Below are 16,600 nucleotides of genomic sequence, written 5' to 3'. Positions count from 1 at the left end.
CACAGAGGTAAAATTCTTGAAAAGTGTAAAGGTTGGCAAAGCAGAAGTCAAAGGTTCAAGAAAATCAGAAAAAACAGAGAGGATAAAACTATAGAAATAAACATTAAATAACAAATGAGTAATACATGCAAATGCTCTGCGACAAAAGTTCTAGAGGGCGTCTATCTCCAAGTAAGCCAGACATGCCAAGAGGCCCTGCCCTGGTGCCATAACGCTCCCAGGGAAACGCTTTCACATGGTCAGAAAAGCAACCTCTCCAAATTTTTCTTCTTTTTAAAGTTTTTGAAACAGGGTTTACTCGTTTGGAACTCAATGGCCTTCACACTTGCTTTGCCCCTTGTTTCATTTTCATAGGTCTTAGCAAAATGCTTGTGTCTCTCCCTAGTCGCTCCAAATTATTACTGTCTCTAAGAGCATGTTTTTCTGGGCCAGATCTGATACAGTGGGCCTGCGGGAGGGGAGGTGTGAACAGATTACCCAACGGTCCATGTCTTTCATCTTTGGCGGGGGAGCAGTTACTGCTGCCGTGTTCTTCCATTTAAGGGGGTTGATGTATATATCCCACAAGACTGAAAAATGGTAAAAGTAGGCATTCAAATATAAAACCACATTAATTTAAAATTGCGACTGGCAAAACAAGAGTTGCAAAGGATTACTCTATGTTTTAAAGGATGGTAGAGGTTTTTGTTATTCTAGTTTGCTTTCATGACATATACTGTTGTTTTCCTCTGTGATTTACTTGATACCACATCCCCAGTCTGGAACAGAACTCTCAATTAGTATAACAGTTTCCATGGAAACATATGATCTATTCTCTCTCATTCCCTCACTGTTCCCCAAGACCCACTCTCTCACTTCTCTACCCACCCCCCAACCCCAATCCTTTCTGTAAGACCCTCCAGAACTTCCATTCCTCAATCAAAAACTCTCCAATCTGTACTGCTGAGTGATCAAAAAGGTAAAGAAATATGTGTGTGGTCTGCTAACTTTTGAGGCAACAAGGACAAGAATAAATACGCATATTTCTATTCGTTAAATTAGCAGAGAGAAACCGGAAAGATGCAAATTAACAACACAGTTTGTATACGGAGGGCAGTAGCAGCGAGGGGGCACAGAAGGATGTGAACCTGAGTGGGAACAAGACTTCTCAGTGTGTATCCTTTTAATATAATTTTAATTATGAACCACGTGTAAACGCTGCTTATTAAAAATATAATTTAATTTTTTAAAACTCCCCGACAGCCTCAGCTTACTAGAACCTCCTCTTCATTTATGCTTCATTCTTCCTTGTCATCACGGAAACCCCCCCATCTTTGAAATCTAAATGCCTTTAGCCTTCCTAGCATTTTAAATCTCTTGGCCTCACCCACTTGTTTCTCATCCCTAGGCCTCTAGACTCCTTCTTCCTCACCACGATTATAACCCTCTTTCTGCTTTGACTTCCTTCCAGTCTGGATGTCATTTTTTATTCATTTATTCAGTACACTTTTGCTGAGTACCTGCTAGAACAGGCTCTGTTGGATCTGCAGTGGGCACCCCTCATCCCAGAAGCCTTGACTCCCTTATCACTGGGATCTTCTAGGGCACCGATCCTGCTTATCACCATCCTTAGCTCAGATCTACCATCTACTGCTCCATCTCCACCCCCAGGCTGCTCAGAGCTGCTGGCAAAAAGGGCACAGTGGCATGGACCTCCACCATCACTACTGCTTATTCTCTAGCCTTTTGGACCTCCAGGCTGCTCAGCAATCTTATTCCATGTTCCTACTCTCTATTCTCACTCCCTGCCAAGGCTCTTCAAACTTTGGGCCACCACCTCAGATTCCTTAGTCCATCACAGCAGATGGATGGACCTTGTGGCCCATAGAGAAAATTCACGCATTCAGTCTAGACCCTGAATGAATTCAATCCACAGGCACTGGAAGTACACTGGTGAATATGACAGAGCTCCTGGCTCTGGTGGAGCTCAGATCTTAGAACAAGGAGACAAACCAACAAACAAGCAAGAGAAGCATCATCTGGTGATGGGTGCTAGGAGAGAGTTCAATACGATGGAGAATGAATGAGTGGCTCTTTGAGTGGTACTTAGGGAAGACTTCTCAGAAGAGGTGATATCTAAGTAGAGATGGGAATTACAAGAGAGAGCCAGCTCTGCAAAGAATAAAGGGAACAGCATCACAAAAGCTCGAAGAGAGGAGGGAGCTTTGTATGTCTCAAAGAACCTCATGCGGCCCAAGCACAATGGGTGATGGGGAGAAGGAAAGGACAAGAAAGTATCGAACAGAGAACAATTTAAATTGATCAGAATTTAAAGAGTGATGTAAGCCAAGGACACAGTGTAGAATTTATTCTACTTGTGAAGTCATTGGAGGGTTTTAAGCATGGGAGTGAGTTGACCTAATGTAAGTTTTTAAAAATAACTATGGCTGCTGCATAGAAGTGTATTAATTATAGGTCACAAGAGTGGAAGCAGGGAAACCAGTTAGGAATGTCTGCAGTGGTCCAGACGGTATTGTATGGCATAGATTAGGGCTGCATTAGTGAAGATGGAGAGAACTCGGTAAATTCATGATATGCTTTGGAGGAGGACCAATCCAGACTAACTAATGGATTATGCACAGCTGGGGTAAGGGGAGGACAAAGAGGAGGCAAGGATAACTCCCAGATTTTTGACTTAAGCTACAGAGATGGGAAGAAATTTGATATTTTTGCACACTTGAGTTCATGGTCTGAGATTGATATGAGACATACTGGTGGCACACACAGGGATTAAAAGACTCACAACACTAAACAAGTCAGGAATACTTATAACACAATCTCAACTTCAGTAAAACTGCATCTCCTAGTACCTATAATAGCATCCCGAATCACTCTACGAGTCCCAGGGTCATCCTTCAACTGTGCTGCTGTTCGAAAAGAACCGTCTCCATTCTCAGCTGCAAGAGTAATCTTTTCCAAAACCAAATCTGATCATGTCACTTCTCTGCTTAAGACTTTCAGTGGCTCCCCCCTGCGCTGTGAGTAGAATCCAAACTTCTCATCACAGCTTCTAAGGCTTTGCATGATCAGGCCCCTCCCACCTCTGCAACCTCACATCCTGCAACCACCCCCTGCTGATGATATTTCGGCCCCAGCACCTTCTGATGGTGCCTAGAATGTGCCCAGCCCTTGCCTACCTCAGGGCCTTTGCACTTGCCATTCTCTCCGCTGCGAACATTCCTTCCTAGCTCTTTGAATGTATGGCTGGTTCATTCTCATCCTTCAGGTCTCAGTTTCTACGTCACTTCCTCAATCTGAGTGGGTCCCTTCTTGATCTGTCTGTGACACAGCACTCCATTCATTTCCTTCACAGTATTCGTTACCAACTGTAGTGTAGCTCTATTTACTTTTCACTCTCTCCCTCACTGGAATGTAAGCCCCATATGAACAGCAAATGTGCCTGCCCTGTTAGCTGTTCCTTCTGGAGCAGGTGCCACCACCCAGCCATACTGTACCTTGCCAAAGCTGCCTTTTCCAAGCACCATCAGGAAGTTAAAATCGGTCAGTTTCATCCGGTCCCTGTTCCCGTTGTTGTCAAATTTGGATATGGTGTTAGTCGTCTTTTCTTCAGGAGCCTTGGTCCCCTGATTGATCTTGGCCCTCTGGAGGGAGAAGCACACAGAAAACATCATCAGAGTTTGAGGATGCCCGTGTACATGCTCCAACTCATGTATAGGCCGCAAGCTGTGGTTCCTGCAGCTCATGCCCCCAGCTTGGTGAAAAGCATGGCCCAGCTTCCACAGTGCAGACCCAAAATGTGGAGGCCAGCCTTGGCACCTCATTTCTCTTTCATCCCTCGTGTCTCATCCACCACCAGGAACAGTCACTGCTTCCTCCCAGCTGTCTCTAGAATTCCTTCTTCTTTCCATCTCCACCAGTACCACCGGTCATCATCTCTCACCTGGACAACCCACCTTGGTTCCCTCCACACTGGGCTTTACATGTAGCCACAGTCATCTTCCACTTCTTCATACTCAACCAAGTCACCACCTGCTTAAAATGCTTTGGTAGTGACCCATGATTTTTAGGATAAAGACTTCGGTGCTTTCACTGGCCCAGATGGCCCAGTACGATCAGGCTCTACCTGCTTCTCCAACCTCTGCAACATTTTCTTGGCTCCTTCTTCCCTGAAACACAGCTCCATCCTCCTTTCGCATCTTTGAGTCCCAGTTCCCTCCCACTTCAGGGCCTTTGCACCTACTGTTGCTCCTGTGTGGATGACTATTCTCTCCCCTTCGCCAACCTAGTTACCTCCCGCTCCACATTTTCACTTCCTCGGGGAAGCCTTCCTTGATTCTCTCTGTCTGGATGGGCTGTGCCTATCTGCTCCCTTCATCCACCTCACTTCCCATTTACACTGCATGATAACTGTTCACTTGTTTTCCCCCACAGACTGGAAACCTGCCAGGGGCAGGGAATATGTCTCATTCTCTGCAATTTCTCTGACAACTAGCACACTTCCTAGTTAAATATTCTGTTGGATAAATGGATGGATGAGGCCCATGTTTGTCCTCAGTGCAACGGGGTAGAGGCCTGCTGCTGTGAGCAGCAGAATGATGACTCAGAATGGCAGCAAACGCTGTGAAAGCAGGGGAGAATAGGAGGGCAGAATATTTGTGATTGGAGTCTAAAGTGGGGGATGTCTTGTAGGACTGAGCCCTTAAACTATGGGGTCTGCGCTAACTCCAGGTAGCTAGCGCCGAAATTGAATTAAATTGTAGAACACCTAGTTGGTGCCCACAGAGAACTGGAGAACTTCTTGGTGTGGAAAACCCACACACTTGGCGTCGGAAGTATTGTTGAGAGTGTCAAGTTTTCCTCTATAGGGTATGTAGTTTTTAGCATCCAGCTTCTTTCACTCATCCTAATGGCCTTGAAATTCACTCGTGCTGTTGCTTGAATCAGTGATTTGTTCTTTGTACTGCTGAGTAGCATTCACTGTTTACATTTATTCATTCTTCTGTTATGGGCATTTGTGTTGTCTCCACTTTTTGGCTGCTAACAAGGCTGTCTCTGGGACGATCAAGTGTAAATAAATACCCAGTAAACAGTTGTATTATGTGGTTTTCGGGTTAAGAAATGACATAAGAACTGGAGACAGGGACTTCCCTAGTGGCACAGTGGTTAAGAATCCACCTGCCAATGCAGGAGACACGGGTTTGAGCCCTGGTCCGGGAAGATCCCACATGCCACGGAGCACCTAAGCCCGTGCACCACAACTACTGAGCCTGCGCTCTAGAGCCTGCAAGCCAAACTACTGAAGTCCACACACCCTAGAGCCCGTGCACCGCAACTACTGAACCCGCGTGCTGCAACTACTGAAGCCCGCACGCCTAGAGCCTATGCTCTGCAAGAAGAGAAGCAACCACAATGAGAAGTCCGTGCACCGCAACAAAGAGTAGCCCCCGCTCGCCGCAACTAGAGAAAGCCTGCACGCAACATCAAAGACCTGATGCAGCCCCCCCAAAAAAATCATAAAAAAACCCCATCAAAAACTGGAGACAGATTTGGGGGTTAACGCCTAGAGGGGGTAGTTAAAACCAGATCATTAGGGAAATTGCAAACAAGAAAAGAGCCGCAGACAGAAGTGGCATTGCTTTTTCAGGGCCGTGTCCTCCCATAATCCCAAGTTCTCACCCTCCAGCCCCCAGAGATTTTCCCAGGCTATCCCAATCTAAACATATCCCTCCCTCCCTCCCACCATCCCTGCTTTATTATGATGTCTCCCACCTTCTCTGAGTCCCAACTCAGGACCCACCCGATTTCACACACTCCAATCTCCAGCCTGTGAAGATCCACATCCTGACTGTCCCTGGTCCCCATTCTCCATTCCAGCCCTGAGGTTTGCTTCCATCCACCTGCAGGTCCCAGCACCCCCTGCCAGTGGAGCATGAGTGAGGTGCACACACTTCCCCATTTCTCCATCTGACTGCTTAGAGGAAAATTTTTTCCCTGTTCTTCAAGGAGCAGCAAGTATCCATCAGCTTGATTCCTCAGTCCTTCAAGCAACCTTCTCTCCTCTGAATTCCACGCTCCATCTCAATTTGCTTGTTTGACTCTTCTTACAGTTACATGCTATAGACCGAGAATGTTTGTGTCTCCTGAAAGTTCATATGTTGACATCCTAACCCTCAAACGTGATGGTATTAGGAGGTGGGGCCTGTGGAAGAGACTAGGTCACGAGGGTGGAGTCCTCATGGGTGGGATTAGTGCAGAAGAGTCCCCTTGCCCCTTCTGCCACATGAGGACATAGTAAGAAGAGGGCCTTGGGGACTTCCCTGGAGGTCCAGTGGTTAGGACTCTGAGCTTCCACTGCAGGGGGCGTCTATCCCTGGTCAGGGAACTAAGATCCCACATGCTCTGGGCGTGGCCAAAACAAAACAAAACAAAAAGAGGGCCATGAAGCAGGAAGCAGCCCTTCACCAGACAACGATTCTGCCGGCACCTTGATCCTAGACTTTCCAGCCTCCAGAACTGTGAGAAATAAATGTTGTTTAAGCCACCCAGTCTATGGTATTTTTGTTATAAGAGTCTGAACTAAGACAGAATGTTATCTCAGCCTCTAGATGCTAGATCAGAAGTCTAATAGCCTTATCGGTCTGGTCTGCACTAATATTTAAATTAGTTGAGATCTGTTAAAAATCAGGAGATGTCCTACAGAAACCCCAATCCCGGCTTCTTCTAAAGAAGCAGATCTGGCAAAACTGGGCCCCATCCATAAGGATGGGGAGTTTAGACGGGACATGGGATCTCCAGTTGACTGTCATCACCACCACACCCTGCTGTCTCACGCTAAGCTTTTCCCCCTTCTTGTTACCTTCCCAGTTCTAAAATCATTTGGGACAAGAACCCTGTCCTGTGTTCCTCCGAACGTCCCAGGTCTCCCAGCGGCCTCGTGCCTAGCAGGTCCTCCATCAAAGAACAAACATTTTAAAATTGAGGCCCAAATTTAAATGATCCTCTATCTTGCTGTGTTGGATACGGCTTCAGAAACAGGAATACACTAATGGTTGCCTTTTCATGTCTGTAATTTAGAGCCCTAGGACTTGGTGCTCAAAGATAAAGCAAAGAGACATGCTTCTGAGCAAAGAGCCCTGCCTGTTTCCAGACTGCGCTACGGGAGGGTGAAGGCGTCCCGGCTGCCTGGCTCCAGGGCCCCATCTCAGATGAGGAATGCCTTTCTTGGCTTAAACTAACCTCCACCCCTACAAGGAGCTCCAACGGCACTCCCATACCCAGCAGTGGCGGGAGACACCTCTGTAGGCTAGCGGTCCACGTAGATGCTCCCCAACCCCCAAGCAACCCTTCCAAAGACCGAAGGAGCAGGTCCTGAGCTTTATTTATTCCGGGGGGTGGTGAAGCAGGGAGAGGGCTGCTAAGGATGACAACCACCTGACATCTGAATGATATGACATGCCAGACATTGGTTTAAATGCTATCTCACTCACTCTTCACATAACCATGGGAGGTCAGAAGTGCCATGATACATACAGGTGGGGAATCAAAAGCTCAGAGAAATAAAGTCACCGGCCTTCAGCACCCAGCAAGGAAGGGACAGAGCTGGGATTCCAATCCAGGCAGGCTGGCTCTCGAACCACCTGAACAGAATAGGCTACGCTGCACGCATGTGGCTCCAGGTACCCAGCCAAGACCCCTGGGCCCTCTCCTCTATACCTGGGGCTGCTTGCCGCTTACACCTGTGACTCTGCCTGCAGGCTCTTTTCCTGGTTGCAGGAGAAAGCACAGCCCACAAGCAGGCCAAGTTGAAAGTGCTGGCAGGTTAATACCCTTGGAAGCAGCCTTCAGCCAGTGATGAGAGGGGAGCTCGTGGATAACACTTCAGCTGCCTGCCCCTTGACTGGAAACCCTGCGGCCCGGTTAATCCCCGGCAGGATTAAACCCCAGCTGCCCACAGTGGTAACTTGCTGATCAGACATACTTTTCCAGCTTCCTTCCTTTCCCTGCCTCACTTTCCCACTGCTCTAGATGTTTCTTGGGCTCGCCTCCCAAAGAAACCACCTGCACTTGAATCCTTATAGACTGTTTCTGGGGAAACTCAAAGTTAGACAATGACCAGCTGAGGGATATTAGAAAGTTGCTTAACCTCTCTGGGCCTCAGTTTCCTCATCTGTAAAAGATAAAGGGGGATGATAAAGGTACCGACCAGTCATGGTGGTTGTTAAGGACTGAATTAAATGACTTAATATTTCTAAAGCACTTAAAACAATAAATGGCACATAGTAAGCACTTTATTAAATTAAAAAATTCTAAGCCTGTCAGAGGACCCATTCTGAACCATGCCAAATGGAGTCTTCCCTTCCCTGGCCCATCGGCAAGGCCACAGCCAGACCAAAGTCCCCAAACAGAGCCTCCTCCAATGTTCTGAAGCGTACCACGTGTGGTAACTTCACCAAGCTCACCCTACCGTGAAATTCTATTACCCCAATTTCTGCAGCTCGATTTTACTGTCACTCAGAATTTCTCCAGATACGAGGCTTGAAAGTAATTTCTGAGTCATTCTGGGTGCTAATTGGTTATTGCACAGGGATTACATTTCTCACGTCCAAGGTCAACTGAAATTCCTCTATGTGTCTGAGAACAATTTTCGATCTCTTGGAAACATTTTTTTAATCAACAAACTATGGTGTGGAGCAATTACCACTCAGGCATAAACAAGCATTTGCAGGCTCTTGCGGGAAATAAAGGACACATTTTGTTGCACGCAGATAAAACAGTCCTTTCCTTCAAGCCAATAACTGGCCCAGACAAATGCTCTGTTCATGTAGGAAATGTTTTCCTGGGTGTTCTGAAATGTCACCCTGGCTGCCCTAAGACAGAAGAAATCATTCTGCAAAACTAAGACTTCATTTTATACAAGAAAACACTGGTCTTGTTTTTTTCACCCACAAGAGGACATTTTTAACTCGGCAGCGAACGGACACCACTGCATCAGAAAGTTGAGGGAAGGAGAAGAAAGGGGTTCTCTGGAAGGCCTGCCCTCCTGTCCTAAAACATTATCTCTGTCCCGTTCTCGACCCTCCTGGGAGGGAAAGTCCTTTCATCAACTCATTTGGGCTTGAGCGAGCTGCTCTATAAGGATGAACCTCAGTGATCAAGTACACTGGAGAATGACTGCTAAGTCCAAGGCTAACATGTTTATTCCACTTGTTTCCATGAAGGGAAGTCCCACTGGGTCAGAACCGTCACCGGGTTTTACGGAGGGCACAGGCTCAAGACAAGGGTCAGTACACAAGTATGAGTCCTATCAAGTTGAGGGGACACTAAGATGGTTCTTGGAATAAATGCCAAAACCCTTGCTAAAGTCAGCACAGTCCTTCTACTCTGACCCCACCCACCTCCCAGCCACACCGTGAACTCACCCTTTGCTCTCTCTTCTCTACCCACACGGGCCTTCTTTCAGTGTCACAGAGTTGCTATATAACTCCCCACCACAGGGCCTTTGCACCTGTTCGCCTTTCTGAATGGAATGCTCTTTTCCCCTCTCTACTTGGTTAACTTCCCTATTGTTTCCTCAATGACTCCTTCCCTGTTATATTTCCCTCTTATATCTTCTCAAAGCACCATGGACCTCTCTTTCACAGAACTTCACCTGGTCATATTTTGCTTCTATTTGCTTGTGTGATTACTTGATGAATAACAATGACAGTAACCTATTTCATTTTAGCTATTTTATACATTTTTCAGAGTTAGTAGGCCATCATTGCTTATCTAGAATTGATGATTTCCCATCAGACTCAGTATAGTAAGTTTCTGTGAACAAAATAACGTGTTTTCCCTTATGAAACTACTTTAAAATCACTCAATACACATATAATGAAGGGACTCAAACCCATTTTCCCCAAAACGTTTTCTTTGTAAAACTGGGATGTGTCCTACATACCTCCTAGTCTCATATATGGAGTTTATTTGGCTCCACAGAAGGGAAGGGGCTTATCTGGGGTAGAAGCAGACCAGTGCTATGGCCCAAGGTCAGAGCCAAGGGCTCTTAATCTTTGAAAAATGCATCCATGGGTATTTCACGGAGTCACCAGCACTATCAATTCCATTTGTTAATATAGCACCATCCTGCCGACAGAGCCAGATCCAGATTCTATCCCTCAGCAAGCCTACTTGACTGAGCTTCCAAAATATCTCTACCCTGTCCACTGCTTTCATTCACCATTACTAACATCCCTGTCCAAGCCACCATCAAAAAGACCTGGGTAGTGAATGAACACTCTCAAGGAAAAGTCTAAATCTGAATGAGGACAGGCAGGCAGAATGACTTTACAAGGCAGGGGACACTTAACTGGGGTCTTGAAGGATAAACAGGAGTTTTCTGGAAAGCAGAACAACATCGCAAAGGCACAGGGTCAGGAAAAGGCTTGGTAGAAACCACACCATAAACAAGAAAAACAATACAGAGGCAGACTCAACCGGTTCCCACTGATGCCGAAAGAAAGACATCTCACCTCAAATTTCTGCCGCAGTTCCTCATTGCCCTCACTGCCTTCCGGTGGCACAGGTACATTGAAGTACTCGCCTTCCTCCTGGCTCAGTAACTTAAACCTAAAGGGAGCAAAGGAAAGACAAATTCCATGACTCTACTTAATATCATTTTGTTGATTAGGATAAGGGAGGGAAGTCTATAGAAAGCTCTGCTTTAAAAACATGCGTTGAGGGTTTTTTGTTTTGGGGTATGTGTGTGTGTGTGTAGCCAGGGACACTATATATTTTTATAACCATCAGAAACACATCAGAAAAAAATGGGTTTACTGGATGCAAAGTTCTAGGTCTCTCTAAAAACACACTGACACACACAATTTTCTTGATTATATCATTCAATGTTTCTACCTACTTTTTTGGTCCATTATGTGAACTCACCCTTTGCTCTCTCTTCTCTACCCACACGGGCCTTCTTTCAGTGTCACAGAGTTGCTATATAACTCCCCACCACAGGGCCTTTGCACCTGTTCGCCTTTCTGAATGGAATGCTCTTTTCCCCTCTCTACTTGGTTAACTTCCCTATTGTTTCCTCAATGACTCCTTCCCTGTTACATTTCCCTCTTATATCTTCTATAAGTTCTAGGTCTCTCTAAAAACACACAGATGCAAAGTTCTGGGTCTCTCTAAAAACACACAGACACACACAATTTTCTTGATTATATCATTCAATGTTTCTACCTACTTTTTTGGTCCATTATGTGCTTTCTGATTCTGAAAGAATGTTGAGGATCTCCCACTGTCAACATATTCCTATCAGGCTGTCCCAGCATTTCTATCCCCTTTCACTGTAACATGCTGCCACCCGGCCATCCCAGCACTTGGATGACTCTGGACTTGTCTCACGGACGCCGTTTTTCTATGCAGAAAACTTCCCAAAGTGCTCGGTAGTCAAACTCCTGAGAAAGTACACAAGCCCTGGAGTCAAACTATGCCTGGGTCCAAATCTCACCTCTTCCCTTGCCTCTTTGGATAACTGAATAAGCTAGGTAGGCCCTCTGAGCCTCGATTTTTCTCATCAATAAATAGGAATAAAAGTCTTTTTCATAGGATGACTGTGAAGCTGAGACATGATGATGCATGTAAAATGATAAGCCTGGTGCTTGGCATTTAGCAAGTGTTCAATAAAAGGTATCATCATCATTGTTACTGATATTAATATTACTATAATAAACAAGATGGTTTCAGTTTGTTTCTAGACCACAAAGATGTTTCCATCTAGTCAGACTGAGATGAGTGTGAGGAAAGTAAAGGGACACTCCAAAGGCACTGGAGTCAGCAGGGGGGGAAGAACCCAAAACTCCTCACCCCCAGAGACTTTCTAACCAGAATTTACAATTTTCATCACAATTTTTTTCTCCATTCACAAATCTTCCTAGGCAGCTTCTAAAAACAGAGAGATAGGTGACTCAAAGCAGAGATGACAATTTGAGCCTGGACACCTCCACATTTAATATTCAGTACTCATCTTCCAAACTGCCAAAGAAATTACCAAAATAAATACAAAAGTAAGAGAACATCTGTATCTTTGCTGGAAATCAAGAAGGGTGCTATACACAGAGCAGGGACTTTCAGGAAGTTCTGCAAATTAAAGTATTAGTAAGAGAGCATGGAGCAGTGTTTGGCAAAATTCCTCCAGCTTTGTGGATTTTGCTAAATCTGGCTGTTATTTTTGACAATGCTTTTCATTAAATCATCTTTTCAAATAATAACTTCACTTTAAAAAGACACTTTATATCTCTTCTTTGTAAAGAAAGCCAACAACACTTGTTACAAGCAGAAAGTATGTATCTATAAAAAATGAAGCATACGCAAATCAAAGTTACTCAAAGCCAAGTAGATGGCGTTGCTTACCAAAGGCTCTGAGACTAATACCTGCCCCTTTTATTAAAATGGGAGATCAGCAAGCGGCAAGGGTTAAAGAGTATTAAGGATACACCAGCGCCCTCTGAGACTTTCTCTGCTGTAAACTCAAGAACTGAAGCAACACCAACAAAAGAATAGTTTTGGGACTTCCCTGGAGGTCCGGTGGTTAAGACGCCATGTTCCCAATGCAGGAGACACGGGTTTGATCCCTTGGGGAACTAAGATCCCGCATGCTGCATGGCGCGGCCAACAAATAAATTAATTAATTAAATAAATTTAAAAAAAAAAAGAATAGCTTTGTCAGGGTACAATTCAATATGGCTGATGCCCCAACCATGTACTACCTGAGCCATTTGGGGCCCCATACTTTGGAAAATACACATCAAAAAGGATTGACCAGCTGTGATCAGCCAGTGGGAACCTCAACAGGACCCCACTAACAACCCTGGAACAGACCAGCAGGGACTGGAAGAGGGTCAAAAATTCCGATCCATATTCAGCAAGTACAGGACACGTCAGCACCTGGGGCATCGGTTAGAGCACGGCACCACCACCTCACAATTGCTGTGGTACGCTGTCACTACGGCCTCCAAATACGGACAATTGTGCCCATTAGAAAAGAAGAGCAGGAACCCCTTCCGACTTTGAGATGCACAAAACCAACAGGGGGAAGATGCCCCTCCACGGGGCAGTAGTGCTGCCTGCCATGCAGCTGACTCCAGCCGTAGCCCTCTCCCAAATATCTACAGGACCAGGACCCTCGAGCCAACAAAGAAGAACTCCAAAAAATACAAAAGGCTCCTTTCTCCCTTCATCTGGATGTGAAAGATTAGAACAGGGACACTCAACATTTCTGTGTTCACCCTTCTATAAGGAGGGCATGTGGAAAACTCATTAAAATAAAGAGAAACAATGAGGAATCGGATTCCCATGAAATAGAACTGGTGCCAAAAGAGAGAAAATTCCAGAAAATATCTAACTCATATTTTCAGTGAGATCCAAGAGGTTGATGCATCTATGAAGTGGCAACAATCTGAGCTTAGGAAAGATTACTTTCAGAAGAAAAATATAATTAGTAAATTTTAAAATCCACAGGAGACAGTAAACACTAGGATGGATAATTCAGAAAACAACTAGTGAATCAGTGGATAAACTGGAGAACTTCTGGCAGTTGGCTTGATATTTATTATATTAATTAGAGTTGAATGGAATGCTTTATATACCACTAAGAAAAAATGCATATTACCAGAATTAACCTACAACATCAAAGAGGGGAATATTGCAACATACATTTCAGCAAAGATATAGTATTATCCTTCTTACATAAAAAGTTCTTCTAGGGCTTCCCTGGTGGCGCAGTGGTTGAAAGTCCGCCTGCCGATGCAGGGGACATGGGTTCATGCCCCGGTCCAGGAAGATCCCACATGCCGCGGAGCGGCTGGGCCCGTGAGACGTGGCCGCTGAGCCTGCACGTCCGGAGCCTGTGCTCCGCAATGGGAGAGGCCACAACAGTGAGAGGCCCGTGTACCGCAAAAAAAAAAAAAGTTCTTCTAAATTAATAAGAAAATGATAGGCAAAACACCGGAAATAGTCACTTATAAATACAAAAAAAAGGCAATATACAAATGAAAACATTCAACATAATTAGTAACAAATGTATGTATAATATTTGTATTATAAAATAAGAAAAGTATATATAAAAACGTGTATCATATTATGTATGTACATTATGTAAATATGTATAATTAGTAACAAAATATGTATAGCCTTTGCATCATCTTTGAAATTTATAATACCAGATGTTGACAAGTGTGGGTGAAATGAAAAGTCTCACACAGCATTGGTGAGGATGTAAATTGAAAAAAATTACAGAACTTTATGGCAAATACTTGAATAATGCATATGGTCTCAAAGCCATTGATTCCAGGCTTAGGAATTTATTAGGAAAGAATTAAAGCCATGCCCAAAGGTTTCACTATAAGTATGTTTACTGTAGAATTATTTATATAGGTAAGCATTGCATATCTTATAATAAGAATATGATTATGTAAATTGAGGCTGATCTATAAGAATGAACTATATGAAGCTACTAAAAATGACGTTGCCTAAGATTACTGAACGATAGGGAAAAGGGTTCATAATGCATTGTTAGGTGAAAAATGCACACTGCCAAATAGTATGGACAGTAAGTTTTCATTTTTGTTTCATATACACACACACAGAAAAAAACTCTAAAAATGGTCAATAGTGATTATCTCTGGGCAATGGGATCCCGATAATATTTTGTTTGCTTATTTATATTTTTCTAATAATTATTCAATTAATAATAATGACTAACACTGAGTGCTTACTATTTACCAGACACTGGGCACTTCACTTATATTAACTAATTTAATGTCACAACAATCCTATGACTTAATTACCACTATTATCTCCAAATGAGGAAAGAAGGCACAGAAAGGCAAAGTAACTTGCCCAGGGGTACACAGCTAGGAAGTGGTAGGACAGAAATTCTAACCCACGGAGTCTGATTCCAAAGCTTTAGTTATTTTTTGTGTGTGATAAGACCAAAACATGACTATTAGCAATAACAAAAGAAAGCTTAAAGAAATATGACTTTAAGGTAACAATGATTTAGGATTATCTGTTCAGCTGCAGAAAAAAAAGAAAAGAATGAAAGAGCAAAGGAAAAAAATAAAACCTTTAGAAACAGAAACACCATGATAAAAATGGAGAAATTAAGACCAAACGTGTTAAAACACTTCCGTATGGAAAAGAGGAAAACACTTTCAGAATGTTTTCTTTTTTCTTTTCTTTTTTTTTAAAAATCCAACAACATGTCACATTTTACACAAAGCCAGAGGACTTGGAAAGACTGAACATGGAAGCTTGGAAAAGGATCGACTAGGCAAGAGGTCCCTACAATTCTGCAACCAAAGTGGACAGGTTAATTCTCTCTGTGTGGGACAGTTTCTCCCTAAATCTCCACATGGTCCATTCCCTCACCCCCATCAGGTCTTGGCTGTATGTCACCTCTTCAGAGAGTCCCTTCCTGAGCACACTATTAAACCAGAATGTCACCGTCCCCTGGCAGTCCCTACCCCTGTTTCTTGCTTACTTTTCTCTACAGCATTCATCAGCATCAAACACTATTTTCTACTATTTTGTATCTCTAGTGACTAGAACGGAGTGGACACTCAATATATATTTGAATAAAAGCCTACAATAAATGTGGAGGGGAGACAAGGAAGTTGTAAGGAGGACGATGGAAAGGATGTGAGGGCCCAGTGATCCATTCTCTTTCTTGCTAAACCAGTTTGATTTTGATTGTCTTTCACTTGTAACTGAAAAAGCCCTGAGCAGGGACCATTCAGAAATGAGACAATTTCTCTTAAAGAGATAGGAGCACCCCTAATTACTACTGTTCCCAAAGTTCTAGTGCCAAGGTGGGCCATCTCTTCTGACTCCTTTACTCAGATAACTGGGAAAGAAACAGTTGCCAAAGAGGACTTATCCAGCCTCTCTGATGGGAATATTGGGGAAGGATTTTTTGCCATTAGAAGGGAATAAAGCAAAAATGTCAGAACAAAGGAGATTTTGCAGCTATGACAGCAACCTTCCAGCACTTTTGTGACCAGGCTTGGTAAGCAGTCCCAATGAAGAAGCATCTTCTTAAGGAGTCAAAATCTGACAGTGGATTACACATATCTTCTGCGTAAAGTGTGAGAGCCCTTTTAGTGCCCAGGGGGCCTGTCAAGCCATATATAATTGTGTAAAGTGGGGCAGATGTAAAACAATAGGGACTGGTGAGGACTGTGGCAAATAGAAAATCCACATCCTGTCTAAAGGGGGTATTAACTATTCAACTGTCCTCATTTTTGCCCTCTAGGTCCAGATTTTTATGGGAAATGTCCTGATTTTGAAAATATTGGCAACTAATTCTTTTTTCTTTTCTTTTGCATGAGAACTAAATAAAACTATCTATGAGGCAGGGCCAATCTACCAGCTTTCACTTTGTGATTCTGCTTTAGTCTTTCACATTTAGGAGAAAAAGGGAAACATACTTGCTCCCACATTTTGATGGACCAAGCTGTACTGTTGCTTTCAAAGTGAAATTTCCCTTACCAGCCATCAACACCAGCTTTCTGCAGTTCAGAAATCCCAAATGACAAAGATCCCATGAAGTCATTCC

At 43.9% G+C, this 16,600-nt stretch overlaps 1 protein-coding gene across 2 annotated transcripts in view; it reads right to left on the bottom strand.

Moving 5' to 3' along the window:
• The window catches only part of PRKCB (protein kinase C beta), a 319,031-nt gene that overhangs the window by 86,194 nt on the left and 216,237 nt on the right, over nucleotides 1–16,600 (bottom strand). For both annotated transcript variants that reach the window (XM_007449990.1, XM_007449989.1), the window contains exons 8-10: nucleotides 16,534–16,600; nucleotides 10,512–10,608; nucleotides 3,495–3,641 (exon numbers count right to left, since the gene is read on the bottom strand). In XM_007449990.1, the coding sequence (XP_007450052.1) occupies nucleotides 3,495–3,641; nucleotides 10,512–10,608; nucleotides 16,534–16,600 (311 nt within the window). The remainder of the gene's footprint in view (nucleotides 1–3,494; nucleotides 3,642–10,511; nucleotides 10,609–16,533) is intronic.

The sequence above is a fragment of the Lipotes vexillifer genome, unplaced genomic scaffold (assembly GCF_000442215.2).
Source record: "Lipotes vexillifer unplaced genomic scaffold, Lipotes_vexillifer_v1.1 scaffold811, whole genome shotgun sequence".
NCBI lineage: Eukaryota > Metazoa > Chordata > Mammalia > Artiodactyla > Lipotidae > Lipotes > Lipotes vexillifer.
This window is presented reverse-complemented; position numbering and strand designations above follow the sequence as displayed.